An 18,297-nucleotide genomic window follows, 5' to 3' on the forward strand; every position below is an offset into this window, starting at 1 on the left:
GTGGAAAGGTTTAAAATGTTTCAGCCATGGAAGTAATTTAAGCAGTGGAGTGGCTGTACTTTTTTCCACCAGTTTAAAGGTAAATATCCTATCCACCACAGAGTTAGTTCAAGGAAGGGCACTTTTAGTGAGAGTTGATATAGATGGTATGATTTACTGTTTGGTTAATATTTATGCATCAAATCAGGGCTCAGAGAGAGTTTCCCTTTGTAATCAATTGAGAATGGAAATGCATTTGCATAATCAAGATTACATTATAATGGGAGGGGATTGGAATTGCACTATTGACTTTACACTGGATAGAATAGGGGATGAGTCACATTTACTGTCTGGGATTAGTTTAAGGAAGATGTTACAGCACTTAGACTTGGTAGATGCATGGAGAGTCAAGCACTCAACTGAGATACAATATACATGGTCTAAGGTTTGTAATAATAGGGTCAGTGCGGCCAGGTTAGATAGGTTTTACATATCCCACAATGTTAGGCTGCGGTTAGTTAGTAGTGCTATTAGCCCAGTAGGTTTTTCTGATCATCATCTGGTAACTATTAAAATTCACACCTCATCTGCGAAAAGAGTTAAATCTCACTGGCATTTTAATAACAAACTTCTTCAGGATACAACTTTTTGTCAAAGTATAGTCAATTTATGGACACAGTGGAGGTGCAGGAAGATAGATTTTGACTCTCTTAGTCAGTGGTGGGAAGTGGGAAAAACACAGATACGGGTTTTTTGTCAGCAGTATACTTCTCACTCCACAGTTAGAATTAAGAAAATAATCCAGGATTTAGAAGAGGAAATCAAACAAATTGAAGGCAGTTTTCAGATATCATCTGATTCTGGTATAAAGGACTTGTTGCAAGGTAAACGACGAGAATTGAGTTCCTTCCTGCAGGAGAGAGTAAAGGGGGCCTTGGTGAGATCTCGCTTCCTCTCTATCAAGGACATGGATGCGCCCACCTCTTTTTTTTTCAATCTAGAGCGGACTGTGGTTGGAAACAAGCAAATGACCTGCCTTAAACTTCCTGAAGGTGGGGTGACTACAGATCCAGTTTTAATGAGAAGGCATGCCATAGACTTTTACACTGACCTGTTTGGAGCAGAACATTGTGATGACGCTTGTGTTATAGAACTTCTGGAGGGGCTTCCGTGTCTCAGTTCGGCTGAAAAAGACTCCCTGGATACAGAGCTAAGTTATGAGGAGCTAACTGCTGCAATGGGACAGCTGAATACAGGACGTGCACCGGGGATCGATGGATTAACGACAGATTTCTTTAAGTGTTTCTGGGAGTGGATTGGACCGGATTTTTTTGGAGTGATAAAAGCATGTTATATTGATGGGCACTTACCGGTTTCCTGTCGCAGAGCAGTTCTTTCCCTGCTGCCCAAACAGGGTGATCTGGCCTTATTAAAGAACTGGAGGCCAGTGGCACTTCTCTGTACGGACTATAAGGTGCTTTCTAGAGCACTTTCTAATAGGCTTAAGGACTATCTTGACATTTTGGTCCACATGGATCAGTCTTATTGTGTACCGGAAAGATGTATTTTTGATAATCTTTTTCTTATGAGAGATATTTTGGACATTAGTGATTTCACTGGGTTGAATTTTGGGATGTTGTCACTTGATCAGGAAAAAGCTTTTGATAGGGTGGACCATGGTTTTTTATTTTCAGCACTCAAGGCATATGGTTTGGGGGACAGTTTTATTAAGTGGATAAAACTACTGTATAGCGAGGCATCATGTATGGTTAAGTTGGGGGGAGGATTGAGTAGACCAATTCCCATTTTTAAGGGGATTAGACAGGGATGTCCAATTTCTGGGCAGTTGTACAGTCTGGCAATAGAACCGCTGATGTGCAGATTGAGAGCTAAGCTTACCGGTATATCGTTGGATAAGGCCTCACTGTTTCCTTTGGTCGTTTCGGCTTACGCTGATGATATTAGTATTTTTATTAAAGATCAAAGAGATGTCCAGACTGTAGCGCAGTCATTGGAACTATATGAAAAGGCCTCTAGTGCCAAAGTGAACTGGGCAAAGTGTAAGGCCTTACAGGTAGGACAGTGGGATGGGGACAGAGGACCAAGTCTACCTGGAGGGTTGGAGTGGGGAACTAATGGCTTGAAGGTTTTAGGGGTCTTTTTAGGGACAAGTGCATTTCAACAACAGAACTGGGAAGGTCTTTTGGAGAAGGTGTGTGCTAAGTTGTCTAAATGGAAATGGCTCCTTCCTCAGCTGTCCTATAGGGGACGAGTCCTTGTGGTTAATAACCTAGTCGCCTCGACACTGTGGCACAAATTATCTGTTTTAACTCCACCCAGAGGTCTTATTGAGGAGATCCAGAGGGCTCTGATAGAGTTTTTCTGGTCTGGCAGGCATTGGGTTCGTGCTGCTGCTTTGTACTTGCCAGTACAAGAGGGAGGACAGGGTTTAATGGATGTGTCCTCCAGAATTTTGGCTTTTCGGCTGAGGGCGGCACAGAGGCTGCTGTATCATCATGGACTAAGGTGGCAAGAAACTGCAGAGATCATTTTGAAAAGAGTTGGTCGTCTCGGATATGGTAAGCAACTTTTTCTTCTGAGACTTGGAGAGATGGACCTTGATGGGCTCACTCCCTTCTACTCGTCAGTTCTGCAGGCGTGGCAGGTGCTGAAGGCTGAAAAAGATCCGGAGTCACGGCCTGGACCATGGTTGTTGGAAGAGCCATTGTTTTTTAGTGAATTCATAAAGTCAGAGACCCTGTCTTCATCTAGTCTGAGAACTGCATTCCGTGAAGCCAGCTGTGTAAAATTGGGACATCTGCTTAAGTCTACACTATCAAATACTGATGTTTTGGGGGAGATGGATAAAATAAGATCTTCCAGACTGAAGTCCAGAATTGTGACAGAGGTTTGTCAGGTCCATACCGGAGAGTCTGAGAGGTTCTGTACAACACTATGTCGACCAGTGGAATGATGATGGAGGATATGTTTTTCCATCCTTGACTGTTGTCCCTGCTGTTGTGGATTGGGAGGACGAAGAGGATTCTCTTCTGACTTTTACATCTCCACAGTTGGGGGTGTTTGAGAGACTGACAAAAAAAGGAGCATATATGATTTGTGTCAAAGTGTCACATTATCGCTCTCTCACAGGAGTGAAAGTGTCGAGGTGGGCTGAGTTTTTTGGCCCGGGCAAATCCCCAAAAGGCTGCTGGAGAAGTTTGTACAAGCTGCCCATTGATAAGAGGACAGCTGACCTCCAGTGGAGGGTTGTACATGGTGCAGTAGCTACAAACAGATACGTGGCACACCTGGATCCGGGCCAAAATGATAGCTGCCCTTTCTGTTCACAGACTGAGACCGTAGCACATTTGTTTGTTAGTTGTCCAAGATTGAAAGGGTTATTTGAGTTAGTTCGGTTATGGTTTCAGGGTTTAGGAGAAGTTTTTTCTTTTGAGTTATTTATTTTTGGTCCACGCTACTCAGCAAAAAAGAAAGGAGTGCATACTTTAATTAATTTTTTGTCTGGTGTAGCTAAGCTGGCCATATGGATTAGCAGGAAAAATATGATAAAGGGTGCTGGTTCTGTAAATCCAGAACAGTTGTGCAAAGGATTTGTTGCAGCTCGTCTAAGAGTTGAGCACTCTTTTTATGAGGTGACGGGACAACTTGAGGTGTTTGAAGGCAAATGGGCGGTGGCTGGTGTTCTCTGTACAGTGGGTTTGTTTGGTAACCTAAGTCTGTCATTTTAATTTATGTGACTTTTGGGTGAAATAGTTGTTTTTTTTAACTAGTGTTGTTGTTGATTGTTTAATAAATTGATTTTTAAAATCAAATCTTTCTTTCCTTCTTCTTTCCTCCTTTCTTTCCTCCTTTCTTCTCTTCCTCCCTTCTTTCTTTCTATCTTTCTCTTCTTCCAGGAGGATAAAATATGTAATATTTATCATTCTTTTGTGGTTACACCATTTGACATTTTCAGGAGCATTCAGTCTTACTTTTGGTAAAAATGGTGCAAATGTCATTTCAAATGATATAAAACCAACAAAAATACTAAATGTACATTTTAACAAACCTGATGCTGCTTTTAAATCTAATTTAACTGATTTATGAATTCATCATCTTATTATCACTGATCCTGACTGTTTGTTTCCTCAGAGGAAGTCGATGATGACGATGACCCAGAGTACAACGTGCACGACGACCCGGATGAACCCGACCTGGAGGACTACAGGACGGACCGAGCTGTCCAGATCACCAGTACGTTTCACGGACCGTCCCACTGCTCCCAGTTTCACCAGTGTCTGAAGCTTCTAGGGTTTCATTCTGCTCTTCTTCACCTCATTATTTACTCTTCCTCTTCTTTTCAGAGAAGGAAGTGAACGAGCTGCTGGAGGAGCTCTTCGATACAGTGAGTTGACTTGTTTTATACTTATATAGTCAGGACTTTCTCTAGGATGAGTAAGGACTTTCTCTAGGATGAGTCTGGACTTTCTCTAGGATGAGTCGGGACTTTCTCTAGGATGAGTCAGGACTGATGAGTCAGGACTTTCTCTAGGATGAGTCGGGACTTTCTCTAGGATGAGACAGGACTTTCTCTAGGATGAGTCAGGACTTTCTCTAGGATGAGTAAGGACTTTCTCTAGGATGAGACAGGACTGATGAGTCAGGACTTTCTCTAGGATGAGTCAGGACTTTCTCTAGGATGAGACAGGACTGATGAGTCAGGACTTTCTCTAGGATGAGTCAGGACTGATGAGTCAGGACTTTCTCTAGGATGAGTCAGGACTGATGAGTCAGGACTTTCTTTAGGATGAGTCAGGACTTTCTCTAGGATGAGTCAGGACTTTCTCTAGGATGAGTCAGGACTGATGAGTCAGGACTTTCTCTAGGATGAGTCAGGACTTTCTCTAGGATGAGTAAGGACTTTCTCTAGGATGAGTCAGGACTGATGAGTCAGGACTTTCTCTAGGATGAGTAAGGACTTTCTCTAGGATGAGTAAGGACTTTCTCTAGGATGAGACAGGACTGATGAGTCAGGACTTTCTCTAGGATGAGTCAGGACTTTCTCTAGGATGAGACAGGACTGATGAGTCAGGACTTTCTCTAGGATGAGTCAGGACTTTCTCTAGGATGAGTCAGGACTGATGAGTCAGGACTTTCTCTAGGATGAGTCAGGACTTTCTCTAGGATGAGTCAGGACTGATGAGTCAGGACTTTCTCTAGGATGAGTCAGGACTGATGAGTCAGGACTTTCTCTAGGATGAGTCAGGACTGATGAGTCAGGACTTTCTCTAGGATGAGTAAGGACTTTCTCTAGGATGAGTCAGGACTTTCTCTAGGATGAGTCAGGACTGATGAGTAAGGACTTTCTCTAGGATGAGTCAGGACTTTCTCTAGGATGAGTCAGGACTGATGAGTCAGGACTTTCTCTAGGATGAGTCAGGACTGATGAGTCAGGACTTTCTCTAGGATGAGTCAGGACTTTCTCTAGGATGAGTCGGGACTTTCTCTAGGATGAGTCGGGACTTTCTCTAGGATGAGTCGGGACTTTCTTTAGGATGAGTCAGGACTTTCTCTAGGATGAGTCGGGACTTTCTCTAGGATGAGTCGGGACTTTCTCTAGGATGAGTCGGGACTTTCTTTAGGATGAGTCAGGACTTTCTCTAGGATGAGTCGGGACTTTCTCTAGGATGAGTCGGGACTTTCTTTAGGATGAGTCAGGACTTCAGAACTATCAGGACAATTTGGGAAAGTACATAATAATAATAATAAATTTTATTTAAAGACGCCTCTCTTCGTGGCAGCACTTTTGTTCCTGCATTCATGGGTTTGGGATTTTTTGGTCTGTTGTGTAGCTCCAGGAAGAGGAGGAGGAAGAGGAGGAGGTGGCAGCTGAGATGGAAGAACAGGAGGAGGAGGCCCCGTTACAGACTGGACCCAAATTCAACGTCCCCCAGGCTTTACGGTAACACCGCTGCACAAACTACACTCACTGTCAAACACATGCATGTTCACATATGTATCCTCCTGTTGGGACGGTGCAGCAGAGAAGTGCTGTTACTGCTTGGGTTGGGAGGAAGAAAAAAAAGGCCTCTGCTGCTGCTTCTTCACAAAAGACATGAAGAAGAATCCAGCTGAGAGGAGACATCCACTGTGTCCAAAACCATTTCCTGTTTACTATATTTAGCCTTAAAGAGACAGGAGCTAAAACAGCCTGTTAATAGACAGAGGCTGAACTGAGCGACACAGAATATTAATATAGAGCTGGAGGTGTAAATTATATGTTCCCTTTAAGTCTGGATGTCTTAAAGTTTTTCTGTTTCAGCACTTTAATCCCTTTTTGATGTCTGTAGCTTTGAGGCGCCGTTAGCCAGCATGCTAACAGAGCGGCGGCGGACGGTCAGGAAACAGTATGAAGCTCTGCAGCAGAGGAGAGCTCTGCAGGACACCACCAACCATCACCGTGACAACCTGAACCTGAAGGACTCAACCAGCCCTCAACCCGACTCCGTCACATCCGTCTTAGTCCTGCCGAGCCGGGTCAGCCCCGCGCTCCACCTGGACTACGCCCAGAAACTGCAGCTGCAGCAGCAGGTTCAGCAGGTACCTGAGATGGAAGACATGTTGTCAGCAGAGGTGGAAAGATGCTGAAATATTCTACTCAAGTAAAAGTAGCACTACTCACTACTTTGATTAAACTTTACTTAACCTTCGTGTCAAATTGACCCCGTCTGTTTTGACTGTTCCTTCTTTTCTCCCTCCTTCCTTCCTTCCTTCCTCCCTCCTTCTCTCTTTCTTTCCTCTCCCATACCTTCCTCCCTTCCTCTGTCCTTCTTTCCTTCCTTCCTTCTTTCCTTTCTTCCTTCCTTCCTTCCTTCCTTCCCTCCTTCCTTCCTTCCTCTCTCTTTCTTCCTTCCTTCTTTCCTTCCTCCCTCCTTCCTTCTTTCCTCCCTCCCTCCTTCCTTCCTCCCTCCCTACCCCCCTTCCTTCCTTCCTTCTTCCTCCCTTCCTTCTTCCTTTCCTTCCTTCCTCCCTTCCTCTTTTCCTTTCTCCCTCCCTCCCTCTTTCCTTCTTTCCTCCCTCCCTCCTACCTTCCTTCCTTCCTCCCTTCCTCCCTTCCATCCTTCCTTCTTCCTCCCCTCCTTCCTTCCTTCCTTCTTCCTCCCCTCCCTTCCTTCTTCCTCCCTTCCTTCCTCCTTTCCTTCCTTCTTCCTCCCTTCCTTCCTTGACTCGAGGACAACAGGAGGGTTAAGTACAAGTGAAACTACTGGTTTAAAAATGTACTCAGAGTAAAAGTGACTTTTCTCTTGTGAAGCTCTAAAAGGACGAAGTGATGGCCCATAAATCTCTAACTAGTTGTTTAAATTAAAGGTATAAAGTTACTAATTAAAGTGCAATGGAGATGTAAAGTGTCATCTTAGCGCGGACCATCCCATAAAACATTTTAACTGTTGAAGTGAAGGAGGCATTAATAGACTCTGACATGTTTCTCTCTCAGCACGTTCAGCTGCTGACTCAGGTTCACCTGCTCAGCCGCCGCGTCGATGCTCTGAACCACGAAGCAGCCATCACTAAGAACTACCTGGTTAGTGAACTACACACACACACACACACACACACAGATACACACACAGAAAGACACACACATACACACACACAGATACACACACAGAAAGACACACACATACACACACACATACACACACACACACATACACACACAGACACACACAGATACACACACAGAAAAACACAGAAAGACACACACATACACACACACACACACACACACACACACACACACACACACATACACACACACACACATACACACACAGACACACACAGATACACACACACAGATACACACACAGAAAGACACACACATACACACACACACACACACATACACACATACACACATACATACACACACACACACACACATACACACACACAGATACACACACAGAAAGACACACACATACACACACAGACACACACACACACATACACACACACACACAGACAGACAGACAGACACACACACACACACACACACACACAAACACACACACAAACACTACCTGGTCAGTAACCAGCACACACTAACCCCCCCCCCCCCCCCCTCCAGGAGGAGCTGCAGCAGTTCTCCGGCCGTCAGGAGGAGGCGTTACTGCCCAGCTGTTTCAGAGTGTGTAACCTGCAGCCAGCGCTGGATCTCCTGCAGGAGGTGGAGCAGAGAGACCAGCCTCCTGCTGCTCCTCTTGCTCCTGCTGCCTCCAGACGCTGGCTCCCCACCATGACTCCCACCACCAACAGTAAGCAGGAGACATGAACCATTCACCTCCCTCTGTGACAGGGTTCTTGGAAAACCTGGAAAATGAGAGAAAAAGTGAAAATGTCCTGGAACATTATTTCTCCTCTCTCTGCTTTTTGAGTGAACGCAAACATTGTAGAAGGTTTGAGCTCAGTCTGTTGTCATGTTGGCTCTAATAGGAAACATTAAGGTACAGAGCTTCTCTGCTTCTAGGCAGCAGCTCCTGTGATGCTCTATTATTAATTATGGTACATTTCTAAGCATGTTAACCCTCCTGTTGTCCTTGAGTAAAGGAAGGAAGGGAGGAAGGACAGAGGAAAGAACGAAGGAAGGAAGGGAGGAGGGAGGGAGGAAAGAAGGAAGGAGAGAGGAAGGGAGGAAGGTAGGAGGAGGAAAGAAAGAGAGAAGGAGGGAGGGAGGGAGGGAGGAAGGAAGGAAAGGAGGGAGGGAGGAAGGAAGGAAAGGAGGGAGGAAGGAAGGGAGGAAAGGAAAGGAAGGAAGGGAGGACGGAGAGAGAAAAGAAGTTAGTTTATGGGTGATAACTTGTCCATCATACTGTAGCAGCTGAAAATGTCCTGGAAAATTATTTCAGCAAAAGAGCAAGAACCTCACAGTGAGGTTACAGGTGTTTTATTCCAGACATACACACAGACAGACACAATAATAATAAAATAGCTCCACCTGTTTTCTTCCCGCCCGTTCATCGTGGTTCTGGTTCTGTTTTTAGGCCACGCCTTCCCTCTGATGCCCGCCGACGCCGCCTGGCTGTTCGCCACTCGGCCCGTCTTCCTCTACACAGAACTACTTCCTGTCTGCAGCCTGGACCGCGCCCAGCACACCCGACACCAGCGGAGCGTTTACACGGCGGGAGAGGACGGGTACGTAGCCCGGCGCTAATCCTTTAGCATGATGGGTTCGGGTTAGGCTGGTGGTCATAAACTCCCATGATGCTCTCTGTGGAGGCTGGTGGTCATAAACTCCCATGATGCTCTCTGTGGCTGGTGGTCATAAACTCCCATGATGCTCTCTGTGGCTGGTGGTCATAAACTCCCATGATGCTCTCTGTGGCTGGTGGTAATAAACTCCCATGATGCTCTCTGTGGCGGCTGGTGGTAATAAACTCCCATGATGCTCTCTGTGCAGGCTGATCATCCTGGGCCTGAAGCACTTCGAGGGGGCGGTGCAGCCGGATCAGCTGATCAGCTCCTACCTGCTCTGTAAGACTCAGTGGAACTTCAGGAAACACGTCCGAGAGATGAGCAGCTCCAGAGCGCCGCACAGCAGCGTCATCAAGGTGACATCACTGTGACATCACTGTGACATCACTGTGACATTTACACAAACTGAACATTAGTTGTCTGATCCTATAAACAGACATATTATAAATCATGTACAAGTTTCAACCATAGACTGTATATAAGAAATGGACGTAACATCCGTGACGTCACCCATTGGTTTGTGGACTGCTGCTCGGAGGCCAATAGTTTCGGATCTGAGCAGCGCCATATTGAACATTTCAGGTGCATGCTGGGAAAAATAAAAACAGGGATTCTACTTATATGGGCATCAGGAGGAGCATGAGGCGCCCTCCTGAACCTGTGAACCAATCAACCTGTCAATCACCACGTAGCCACGCCCTAATGCATACCCTGCTTTATCGTCACATATAAAATCAGGGAGGCCAAAATGTCCCAAATGAACATCATACTGCATTGAAGAAGGCTTTAAACTAGCGATTGAGACCATAAACACATTTTGAAAACGTTTACTGAGGTTAGAAATCAAGTGAGAAGTTGGTGAATTCTCCATTGACTTGTATAGAGACGGAAGTCCTTTTGACACCAACACGGTCGCCCCCTGGTGGCCTTTTGATAGAATGCAGTTTTAAGTTACTTCCTGGTTGGCAACAGAGGACCAGAACTCCCCGCCTTGTTAAAACACTAAACACAGGAAGATTGTTTTGGTTTATCTATTTATGGAGAAATTAACTGGTTTAAAACTTGGATAATTGGAGACAAATTGTGTCTTAATAATAAAGTAAGAGAAGTTTCCTTTAAAATCTGGCACCGTATATATCCAGTAAAAAGACATTATAGAGATTTTATTATATATATTGAATACTCTGCTGACTTCTGTGGTGTAGAAGAAGAAACAATATGTCATTTATTTTTTCACTGTGTAAAATATTTCGGTCGATGTACAAAATGTTATAATGAGAAAAACTAACAAGCCATTTAATCTCAGAGAAAGAGATGTTCTTTTACACTTTGAAAATGAAGAGAAATTACTCCTCAAACCAAAAGCAAATTTTCACATTCACAACAAACATGCTGGAGACGGTGTGGGGAGCAGAACGCAGACCATACTCATGTATTTTGGGAATTTACTAAAATGAGAAATTATTGGAATGATGTATGGGGGGGTGGATATGAACTACCAAAGTCATGTGAGATTTTATACTTGTGTAACCTGACAAGGGAAAATGTGCAAAGTGAGGACAGATACCTGGTCAAAATACTGTTAGCTGCGGCCAAGAAGGCAATCACCAGGAAGTGGTGTAGAGAGGACTCTCCCACTCTGGAGAACTGGTTGGAAAGACTTATCTCATATATTGAGATTCCAACAAGCTGAATTTAATTTGAAATGGGAGAAAAGGACAGATTATAAGTCTCACTACAGAGACACCACTGGAGACTGAATGAAGTTAAAGTCATTCAATGAATGTATCAAAAAGGCACGTTACCCACTGACATGTTGTTCTGTGCTGTTTATATCATCAAAATTAATAACAATTTGAGTGAAAAAAAAAAAAATGAAGAAAAAGACAAAGATTTTGTTTCTCTTGTTGATTTTTATTTACATAAGAAGAAATGGACTCAAAGCCAAACTTTGGACACTTTGCTCAAGAACTAAATCTATATAGCAGCACAGTTAACGACATTAAAAGTGCTTCACGTGATTGTTTCCGTGGCAGAAACAGATTAGCTTGTATATATTGTTTATGTTTAATAAGAACAGGAAACAGGAAACAGGAAACAGGAAACAGTGATCTTTGCCTCTTTCAGACGTTCCTGACGCAGGGAGCCGTTCCCACGCTGCCGCTGGCCTGCAGCAGAGTCCAGCCGGGAGAACAGCGCCCCCCAGTGGACGGGAGGACCTCCATCATGCCCAACTGGCTCAAGGTAAGAATACACTAACTGGGCAGCAGTGTTTGGGGTAATGCATTAGAGTACTTGATTACTTTTTTGCTGTAATGAGTAACTTAACGTGTTCTCAGTTGTTTAGTTACGTTTCCAAAAAAGTAATCTGTTACTATTTAACTAACTATTCCTGTAGCTCCCACACTAAAGTACTAAGTTACTGTTCTCACAAGATAATGCTGAGTGTAACTAGTTACTTTATAATGTAGCTAGTTACTTTATAATGTAACTAGTTACTTTATAATGGAGCTATTTACTTTATAATGGAACTAGTTACTTTATAATGGAGCCAGTTACTTTATAATGGAGCTAGTTACTTTATAATGGAGCCAGTTACTTTATAATGTAGCTAGTTACTTTATAATGGAGCTAGTTACTTTATAATGTAACTAGTTACTAGTTACTTTATAATGGAGCTAGTTACTTTATAATGTAGCTAGTTACTAGTTACTTTATAATGGAGCTAGTTACTTTATAATGGAGCTAGTTACTAGTTACTTTATAATGGAGCTAGTTACTAGTTATTTTATAATGTAGCTAGTTACTTTATAATGGAGCTAGTTACTAGTTACTTTATAATGTAGCTAGTTACATTATAATGTAGCTAGTTACTTTACAATGGAACTAGTTACTTTATAATAGAGCTAGTTACTAGTTACTTTATAATGGAGCTAGTTACTTTATAATGGAGCTAGTTACTTTATAATGGAGCTAGTTACTTTATAATGGAGCTAGTTACTTTATAATGGAGCTAGTTACTAGTTACTTTATAATGTAGCTAGTTACTTTATAATGGAGCTAGTTACTTTATAATGGAGCTAGTTACTAGTTACTTTACAATGGAGCTAGTTACTTTATAATGGAGCTAGTTACTAGTTACTTTATAATGGAGCTAGTTACTTTACAATGGAGCTAGTTACTAGTTACTTTACAATGGAGCTAGTTACTAGTTACTTTACAATGGAACTAGTTACTTTATAATGGAGCTAGTTACTAGTTACTTTATAATGGAGCTAGTTACTAGTTACTTTATAATGGAGCTAGTTACTTTATAATGGAGCTAGTTACTAGTTACTTTATAATGGAGCTAGTTACTAGTTACTTTATAATGGAGCTAGTTACTTTATAATGGAGCTAGTTACTAGTTACTTTATAATGGAGCTAGTTACTAGTTACTTTATAATGGAGCTAGTTACTAGTTACTTTACAATGGAGCTAGTTACTTTATAATGGAGCTAGTTACTAGTTACTTTATAATGGAGCTAGTTACTAGTTACTTTATAATGGAGCTAGTTACTTTATAATGGAACTAGTTACTAGTTACTTTATAATGGGGCTAGTTACTTTATAATGGAACTAGTTACTAGTTACTTTATAATGGAGCTAGTTACTTTATAATGGAGCTAGTTACTTTATAATGGAGCTAGTTACTAGTTACTTTATAATGGAGCTAGTTACTTTATAATGGAACTAGTTACTAGTTACTTTATAATGTAGCTAGTTACTTTATAATGGAACCAGTTACTTTTAAGTGATGATGTAACTTCCCATCAGTCAGCATTGTGATGTAACTTCCTGTCTCTGATGGATCTCACCTGTAGAACAGTCAGCAGATCATCCAGAGGACCAGACTGAGCACCTGTCCGCCACGTTACCCCCCCTCCCTCCCCCAAGGCTGCACCCTGAGGCTCCACCCCTACTGGCACAACAAGGCCTCCCGCCAGCCGGCCCCCCCCTCCAGACGCCTCTTCACCCTGGCCCATAATGCATCACTGCTGCCCCTCTGCCCGGCGGACAGACAGGCGGACGTGCAGCCAATCAGCTACTTGGCCCAGCTACCTGCTCCAGGTGTAGCGTTACCATCCAACCCCCCTGCTCTGCCGTTAGCCCCGCCTCCTCCCTGTGGGGCCGTCCCATTGGCTGCCGTTCACCCAGTCCCGCCCCGCCCTTTGTGTGCTGACATCATCCAGTCCTGCCTTCCTATTGGGCAGAGAAATGTTTCCAGGCAACAAGACACGGGGCCTCCTCCGCCCCTCCTCCTCCCCCTCCCCTCCATACCCAACCCCGAAACTACAAATCCCATAATGCCTTGCTCAGCCGCTGTCCTGAACCCAGGCTACGTCGTGCTCCAGATGGTGTGGACACCTTCGTCTCCTTCCTCCTCCTCCTCCTCCCTGCATGCTTTGGGGCAGAAGCTCCACCCTGCGATCAAACAGGAGCAGAAGGAGGTGAAGAACAACTGCACAAGGCCCCACCTGCAGGAGGAGGTGAGACAGGAGGAGAAGGGAGGAGATGAGGACAGTTCAGAGTCTATATCATCACTGTCGTCCTGTCCAGGAGCAGAGGAGGAGGAGGAGGAAAAAGAGGAGGAGGAGAGGAGCTTGAATCATCTCGGTGTTGTCTGTTTGAAAGGTGGAGAGGAGAAAGAGAGGAGAGAAGAAGGAGGAGGTGGAGAGGAAGAAGAGAGAGGAGCAGCAGGAGGAGGTGGAGAGGAGGAAGAGAGAGGAGCAGCAGGAGGTGGAGAGGAGGAAGAGAGAGGAGCAACAGGAGGAGGAGGTGGAGAGGAGGAAGAGAGAGGAGCAGCAGGAGGAGGTGGAGAGGACGAAGAAAGGAGAGAGGCAGGAGGAGGTGGAGGAGGAGGTGGAGGAGGAGGTGGAGGGGACGAAGAAAGGAGAGAGGCAGGAGGAGGTGGAGAGGAGGACAATAAGGGTGGTGCAGGAGGAGGTAGAGAGGAGGACACAGGAGGAGGAGGAGGAGACGGAGAGCAGGGAGGAGAAGGGGACGAAGAGGAGGACGAGGACGGAGAGAAGGAGAAGGATGAAGATCAGGACAGGCAGGGCGAAGAGGAGGAGGAGGAGGACTTTGATGACCTCACACAGGACGAAGACGAGGAGGAAGTGATGTCATCGGCATCGGAGGAGTCGGTGCTGTCGGTACCTGAGCTACAGGTAAACAGGAAGTGATTGATTAATGTAAAGGTTTATTGGTTAATTGATTAGTGGTGATAAATGTGACCGAGCCCTGACCTTTGACCTCTTTAGGAGACGATGAAGCAGCTGACGTGGCTGGCGTCGGAGAGGAGGCTCTGTGCCGACGCCGACTCCGAGGAGGACCACTCTCCCACCTCCCCCGGCTCTCAAGAGGAGGAAGAGGAGGAGGAGGAAGAGGGGCCCAAAGGGGAGGAGTCAGGAGAAGGCAGGGACATCAAGGCCGGAGGAGACGAGGAGACGCCGTCCTGCGAGGGAACGCCGCGAGGAGGAGGAGGGAGGTGCTCCGGACGAGGAAGAGGTCTGTGTCTTCTCTCTCTAGCGTCTGTCTCAGTGAGCGGAGGAGGTCTCAAGCTCACTGTCTGTCCTCCTCCTCTGCGCCTCCTCTCTGCCCCTGCAGGTCGGAGCCGTCCTCTCCGCGGCCTGAGGAGGAGTCGGCAGGAGCGTCACAGTAAAGACGCTGCGAAGCTGCTGCTGCTGTACGACGAGAACCTGCTGAACAACGATCCGCACCGAGAGAGCAAAGACGTGGCGTTCGCCCAGAGCTACCTCAACAGGGTGAGAACAGGACGACCCGTCTGTGATGTCATAACTAACCCGTCAGTGATGTCATAACTTACCCGTCAGTGATGTCATAACTAACCCGTCAGTGATGTCATAACTAACCCGTCAGTGATGTAAAAACTAACCAGTCAGTGATGTCAGAACTAACCCGCCAGTTATGTCAGAACTAACCCGCCAGTGATGTCAGAACTAACCCGCCAGTGATGTCACAACTAACCCGTCAGTGATGTAATAACTAACCCGTCAGTGAGGTCATAACTAACCCGTCAGTGATGTCATAACTAACCCGTCAGTGATGTCATAACTAACCCATCAGTGATGTCATAACTAACCCGTCAGTGATGTCATAACTAACCCGTCAGTGATGTCAGAACTAACCCGCCAGTGATGTCATAACTAACCCGTCAGTGATGTCATAACTAACCCGTCAGTGATGTAAAAACTAACCAGTCAGTGATGTCATAACTAACCCGTCAGTGATGTCATAACTAACCCGTCAGTGATGTCATAACTAACCCGTCAGTGATGTAAAAACTAACCAGTCAGTGATGTCATAACTAACCCGTCAGTGATGTAAAAACTAACCAGTCAGTGATGTCATAACTAACCAGTCAGTGATGTAATAACTAACCCGTCAGTGATGTCACAACTAACCCGTCAGTGATGTCACAACTAACCCGTCAGTGATGTAATAACTAACCTGTCAGTGATGTCATAACTGCTAACCTCCTCTTTAACCTGGAGAGCGGTTTCCATAGTAACAGTACACTCAGCCTCAGAGCAGGTGAGGTCATTGTCTGTAGCTAATGTTGTGTGTGTGTGTGTGTGTGTGTGTGTGTGTGTGTGTGTGTGTGTGTGTGTGTGTGTGTGTGTGTGTGTGTGTGTGTGTTCAGGTGCGCGAGGCGCTGCAGGACTTTCCCGGGAAGGTGGAGGAGTTCGTGTGTCTGCTGAACGAGTTCGAGCTGCTGGGAGAAGGGCAGCGTGTGCTCGCGCTGTTCAGGAAGCTGCGATGCATCCTGGGAAACCGCACTGACCTCCTCCGAGACTTCGCCGCCTTCATGCTCCCGGAGCAGGCGCTGGAGTGTGGACTGGTGAGGAACGCAGGTGTACTGCAGGGCTCTGACATCTTCATCATTATTAACCATAGACTGTATATAAGAAATGGACGTAACATCCGTGACGTCACCCATTGGTTTGTGGACTGCTGCTCGGAGGCCAATAGTATCGGATCTGAGCAGCGCCATCTTGAAAATTTCAGGTGCATGCTGGGAAAAATAAAGACAGGGATTCTACTTATATGGGCATCAGGAGGAGCATGAGGCGCCCTCCTGAACCTGTGAACCAATCAACCTGTCAATCACCACGTAGCCACGCCCTAATGCATACCCTGCTTTATCGTCACATATAAAATCAGGGAGGCCAAAATGTCCCAAATGAACATCATACTGCATTGAAGAAGGCTTTAAACTAGCGATTGAGACCATAAACACATTTTGAAAACGTTTACTGAGGTTAGAAATCAAGTGAGAAGTTGGTGAATTCTCCATTGACTTGTATAGAGACGGAAGTCCTTTTGACACCAAAACGGTCGCCCCCTGGTGGCCTTTTGATAGAATGCAGTTTTAAGTTACTTCCTCGTTGGCCTCCTTTCAGAGGACCGTAGCTCCCCGCCTGTTATTAACCTGTAAACCTCTGGTCTCTGGCTCTCTCTCCAGTTTGAGGAGCAGCAGGCGTTCGAGCGCAGCCGGCGGTTCCTGCGACAGTTGGAGATCAGTTTTGGAGATAATCCGTCACATTACCAGAAGATCATCAAGGCTCTGCAGGCCGGTCCAGACCTGAGCCCAACCAGCATCCACGAGGTACCCCCCCCCCCCACACACACAGGCGCTTAGCCAATCACCAGCCAGGATAGTTTTAGTTTAGTTTTAGGTTAGGTAAGTTTTATTTTTCCGATCATTTACAAAATATACTCACAGTAATTTCTTTAACAGATGTTCATGCAAACAAAACAAAGATAAGAGAAAAAGTGATAGGATACATAAACAAAACAATTAATATATCATCATTCTTTCCTTATCCCTTTTATGTTTCTCTTACAAATTGTTTAATCTCTTTTATTCTCTTTTTTTTTTCTTTGACCGAAAAAAAGGTGAAGCTTGAAGCCTGAGCTTATTTTGTTTTCCCTTTTTTAAAACATGAATTCAGTTTCTTCAAACAAAACTTAAGTCAGTAGCAGTGACTTTAAACATGACAAAGTAAAATAAATTAACAATTTAAGTTCTCATAACAAACTAAAAACATAAATATCCAGATACCTGCTTTCAAAAATTCACAAATCCCCTTATTCACTTCTTACATAACTTTCTAATGTTTTGGTTTTAAATAATTTCTTAAATGAAAACATATTTTTACTTTCTTTCAATTCTATGTCACAATCATTCCATAACTACACTTTAGTGAGTTTAACAAGTGTTTTATCAGCATGTCATCCCCCAAAATAGACTGAGACCTATACACTGGTTATTACGGTAATGCTGACGCTGCCCTCCCTGCTACTACAGTAATTACGGTAGCATGAAGTCGCAGCAGAATGAGGCCTTTAAGCTACCGTAACTACTGTAGTAGCAGCGCCTGATTTTGTTGATTTGTAGTGACGGTGTGATCAAGCTGTTATTGATCAGCTGGTGATTGATCCCAGGTTGATTGAAGGTGATCGATCAGCTGTTTTCATGTCTTCCAGCTCAAAGTTCAGATGGCCACGCTGCTCAAAGGCCACACCCACTTACAAGCTGAATTCTGGGTGTTTTTCGACGAGCTCCGCCCACCGCCGGCGCGTCCGGGACAGTTCGAAGAAGCTCATTGGCCGGAGGAGGGAGGGGGCGGGTTAGACGGCGGCGAGGGCGTGGGCTCGGGGTCGGGAGGCGGGGCCAGTTGCGGCTTCGAGGAAGTGACGCTCCCAGAGCTCGAAGAGGAAGAGGAGGGGCACAAGATCCAACCGATGGCGAGCCGGCGCCAGAGGAGGAAGCTGGACGTCCACAGGAACTACAAGGTGAGACCTCACATGACCTGTAGTAACCTTTAGTGTCGTTTAATGACCTGTAGTGACCTTTAGTGTCGTTTACTGACCTGTAGTGACCTTTAGTGTCGTTTACTGACCTGTAGTAACCTTTAGTGTCGTTTACTGACGTGTAGTAACCTTTAGTGTCGCTTACTGACGTGTAGTAACCTTTAGTGTCGTTTAATGACCTGT

The 18,297-nt window shown here is 45.0% G+C and overlaps 1 protein-coding gene across 1 annotated transcript in view; it reads left to right on the plus strand.

Moving 5' to 3' along the window:
- gon4lb (gon-4 like b) overlaps positions 1 to 18,297 on the plus strand; it is a 31,740-nt gene that overhangs the window by 9,993 nt on the left and 3,450 nt on the right. Inside the window, 16 exon segments of the mRNA XM_062422095.1 lie at positions 4,132 to 4,233; positions 4,344 to 4,384; positions 5,832 to 5,941; positions 6,330 to 6,579; positions 7,475 to 7,561; positions 8,111 to 8,297; positions 9,024 to 9,174; positions 9,440 to 9,590; positions 11,362 to 11,478; positions 13,098 to 14,088; positions 14,125 to 14,444; positions 14,538 to 14,784; positions 14,884 to 15,041; positions 15,941 to 16,138; positions 16,763 to 16,906; positions 17,788 to 18,096. Coding sequence (XP_062278079.1) covers positions 4,132 to 4,233; positions 4,344 to 4,384; positions 5,832 to 5,941; positions 6,330 to 6,579; positions 7,475 to 7,561; positions 8,111 to 8,297; positions 9,024 to 9,174; positions 9,440 to 9,590; positions 11,362 to 11,478; positions 13,098 to 14,088; positions 14,125 to 14,444; positions 14,538 to 14,784; positions 14,884 to 15,041; positions 15,941 to 16,138; positions 16,763 to 16,906; positions 17,788 to 18,096 — 3,563 coding nt within the window.

The sequence above is a fragment of the Scomber scombrus genome, chromosome 7 (genome assembly GCF_963691925.1).
Source record: "Scomber scombrus chromosome 7, fScoSco1.1, whole genome shotgun sequence".
In the NCBI taxonomy this organism is placed as follows: domain Eukaryota; kingdom Metazoa; phylum Chordata; class Actinopteri; order Scombriformes; family Scombridae; genus Scomber; species Scomber scombrus.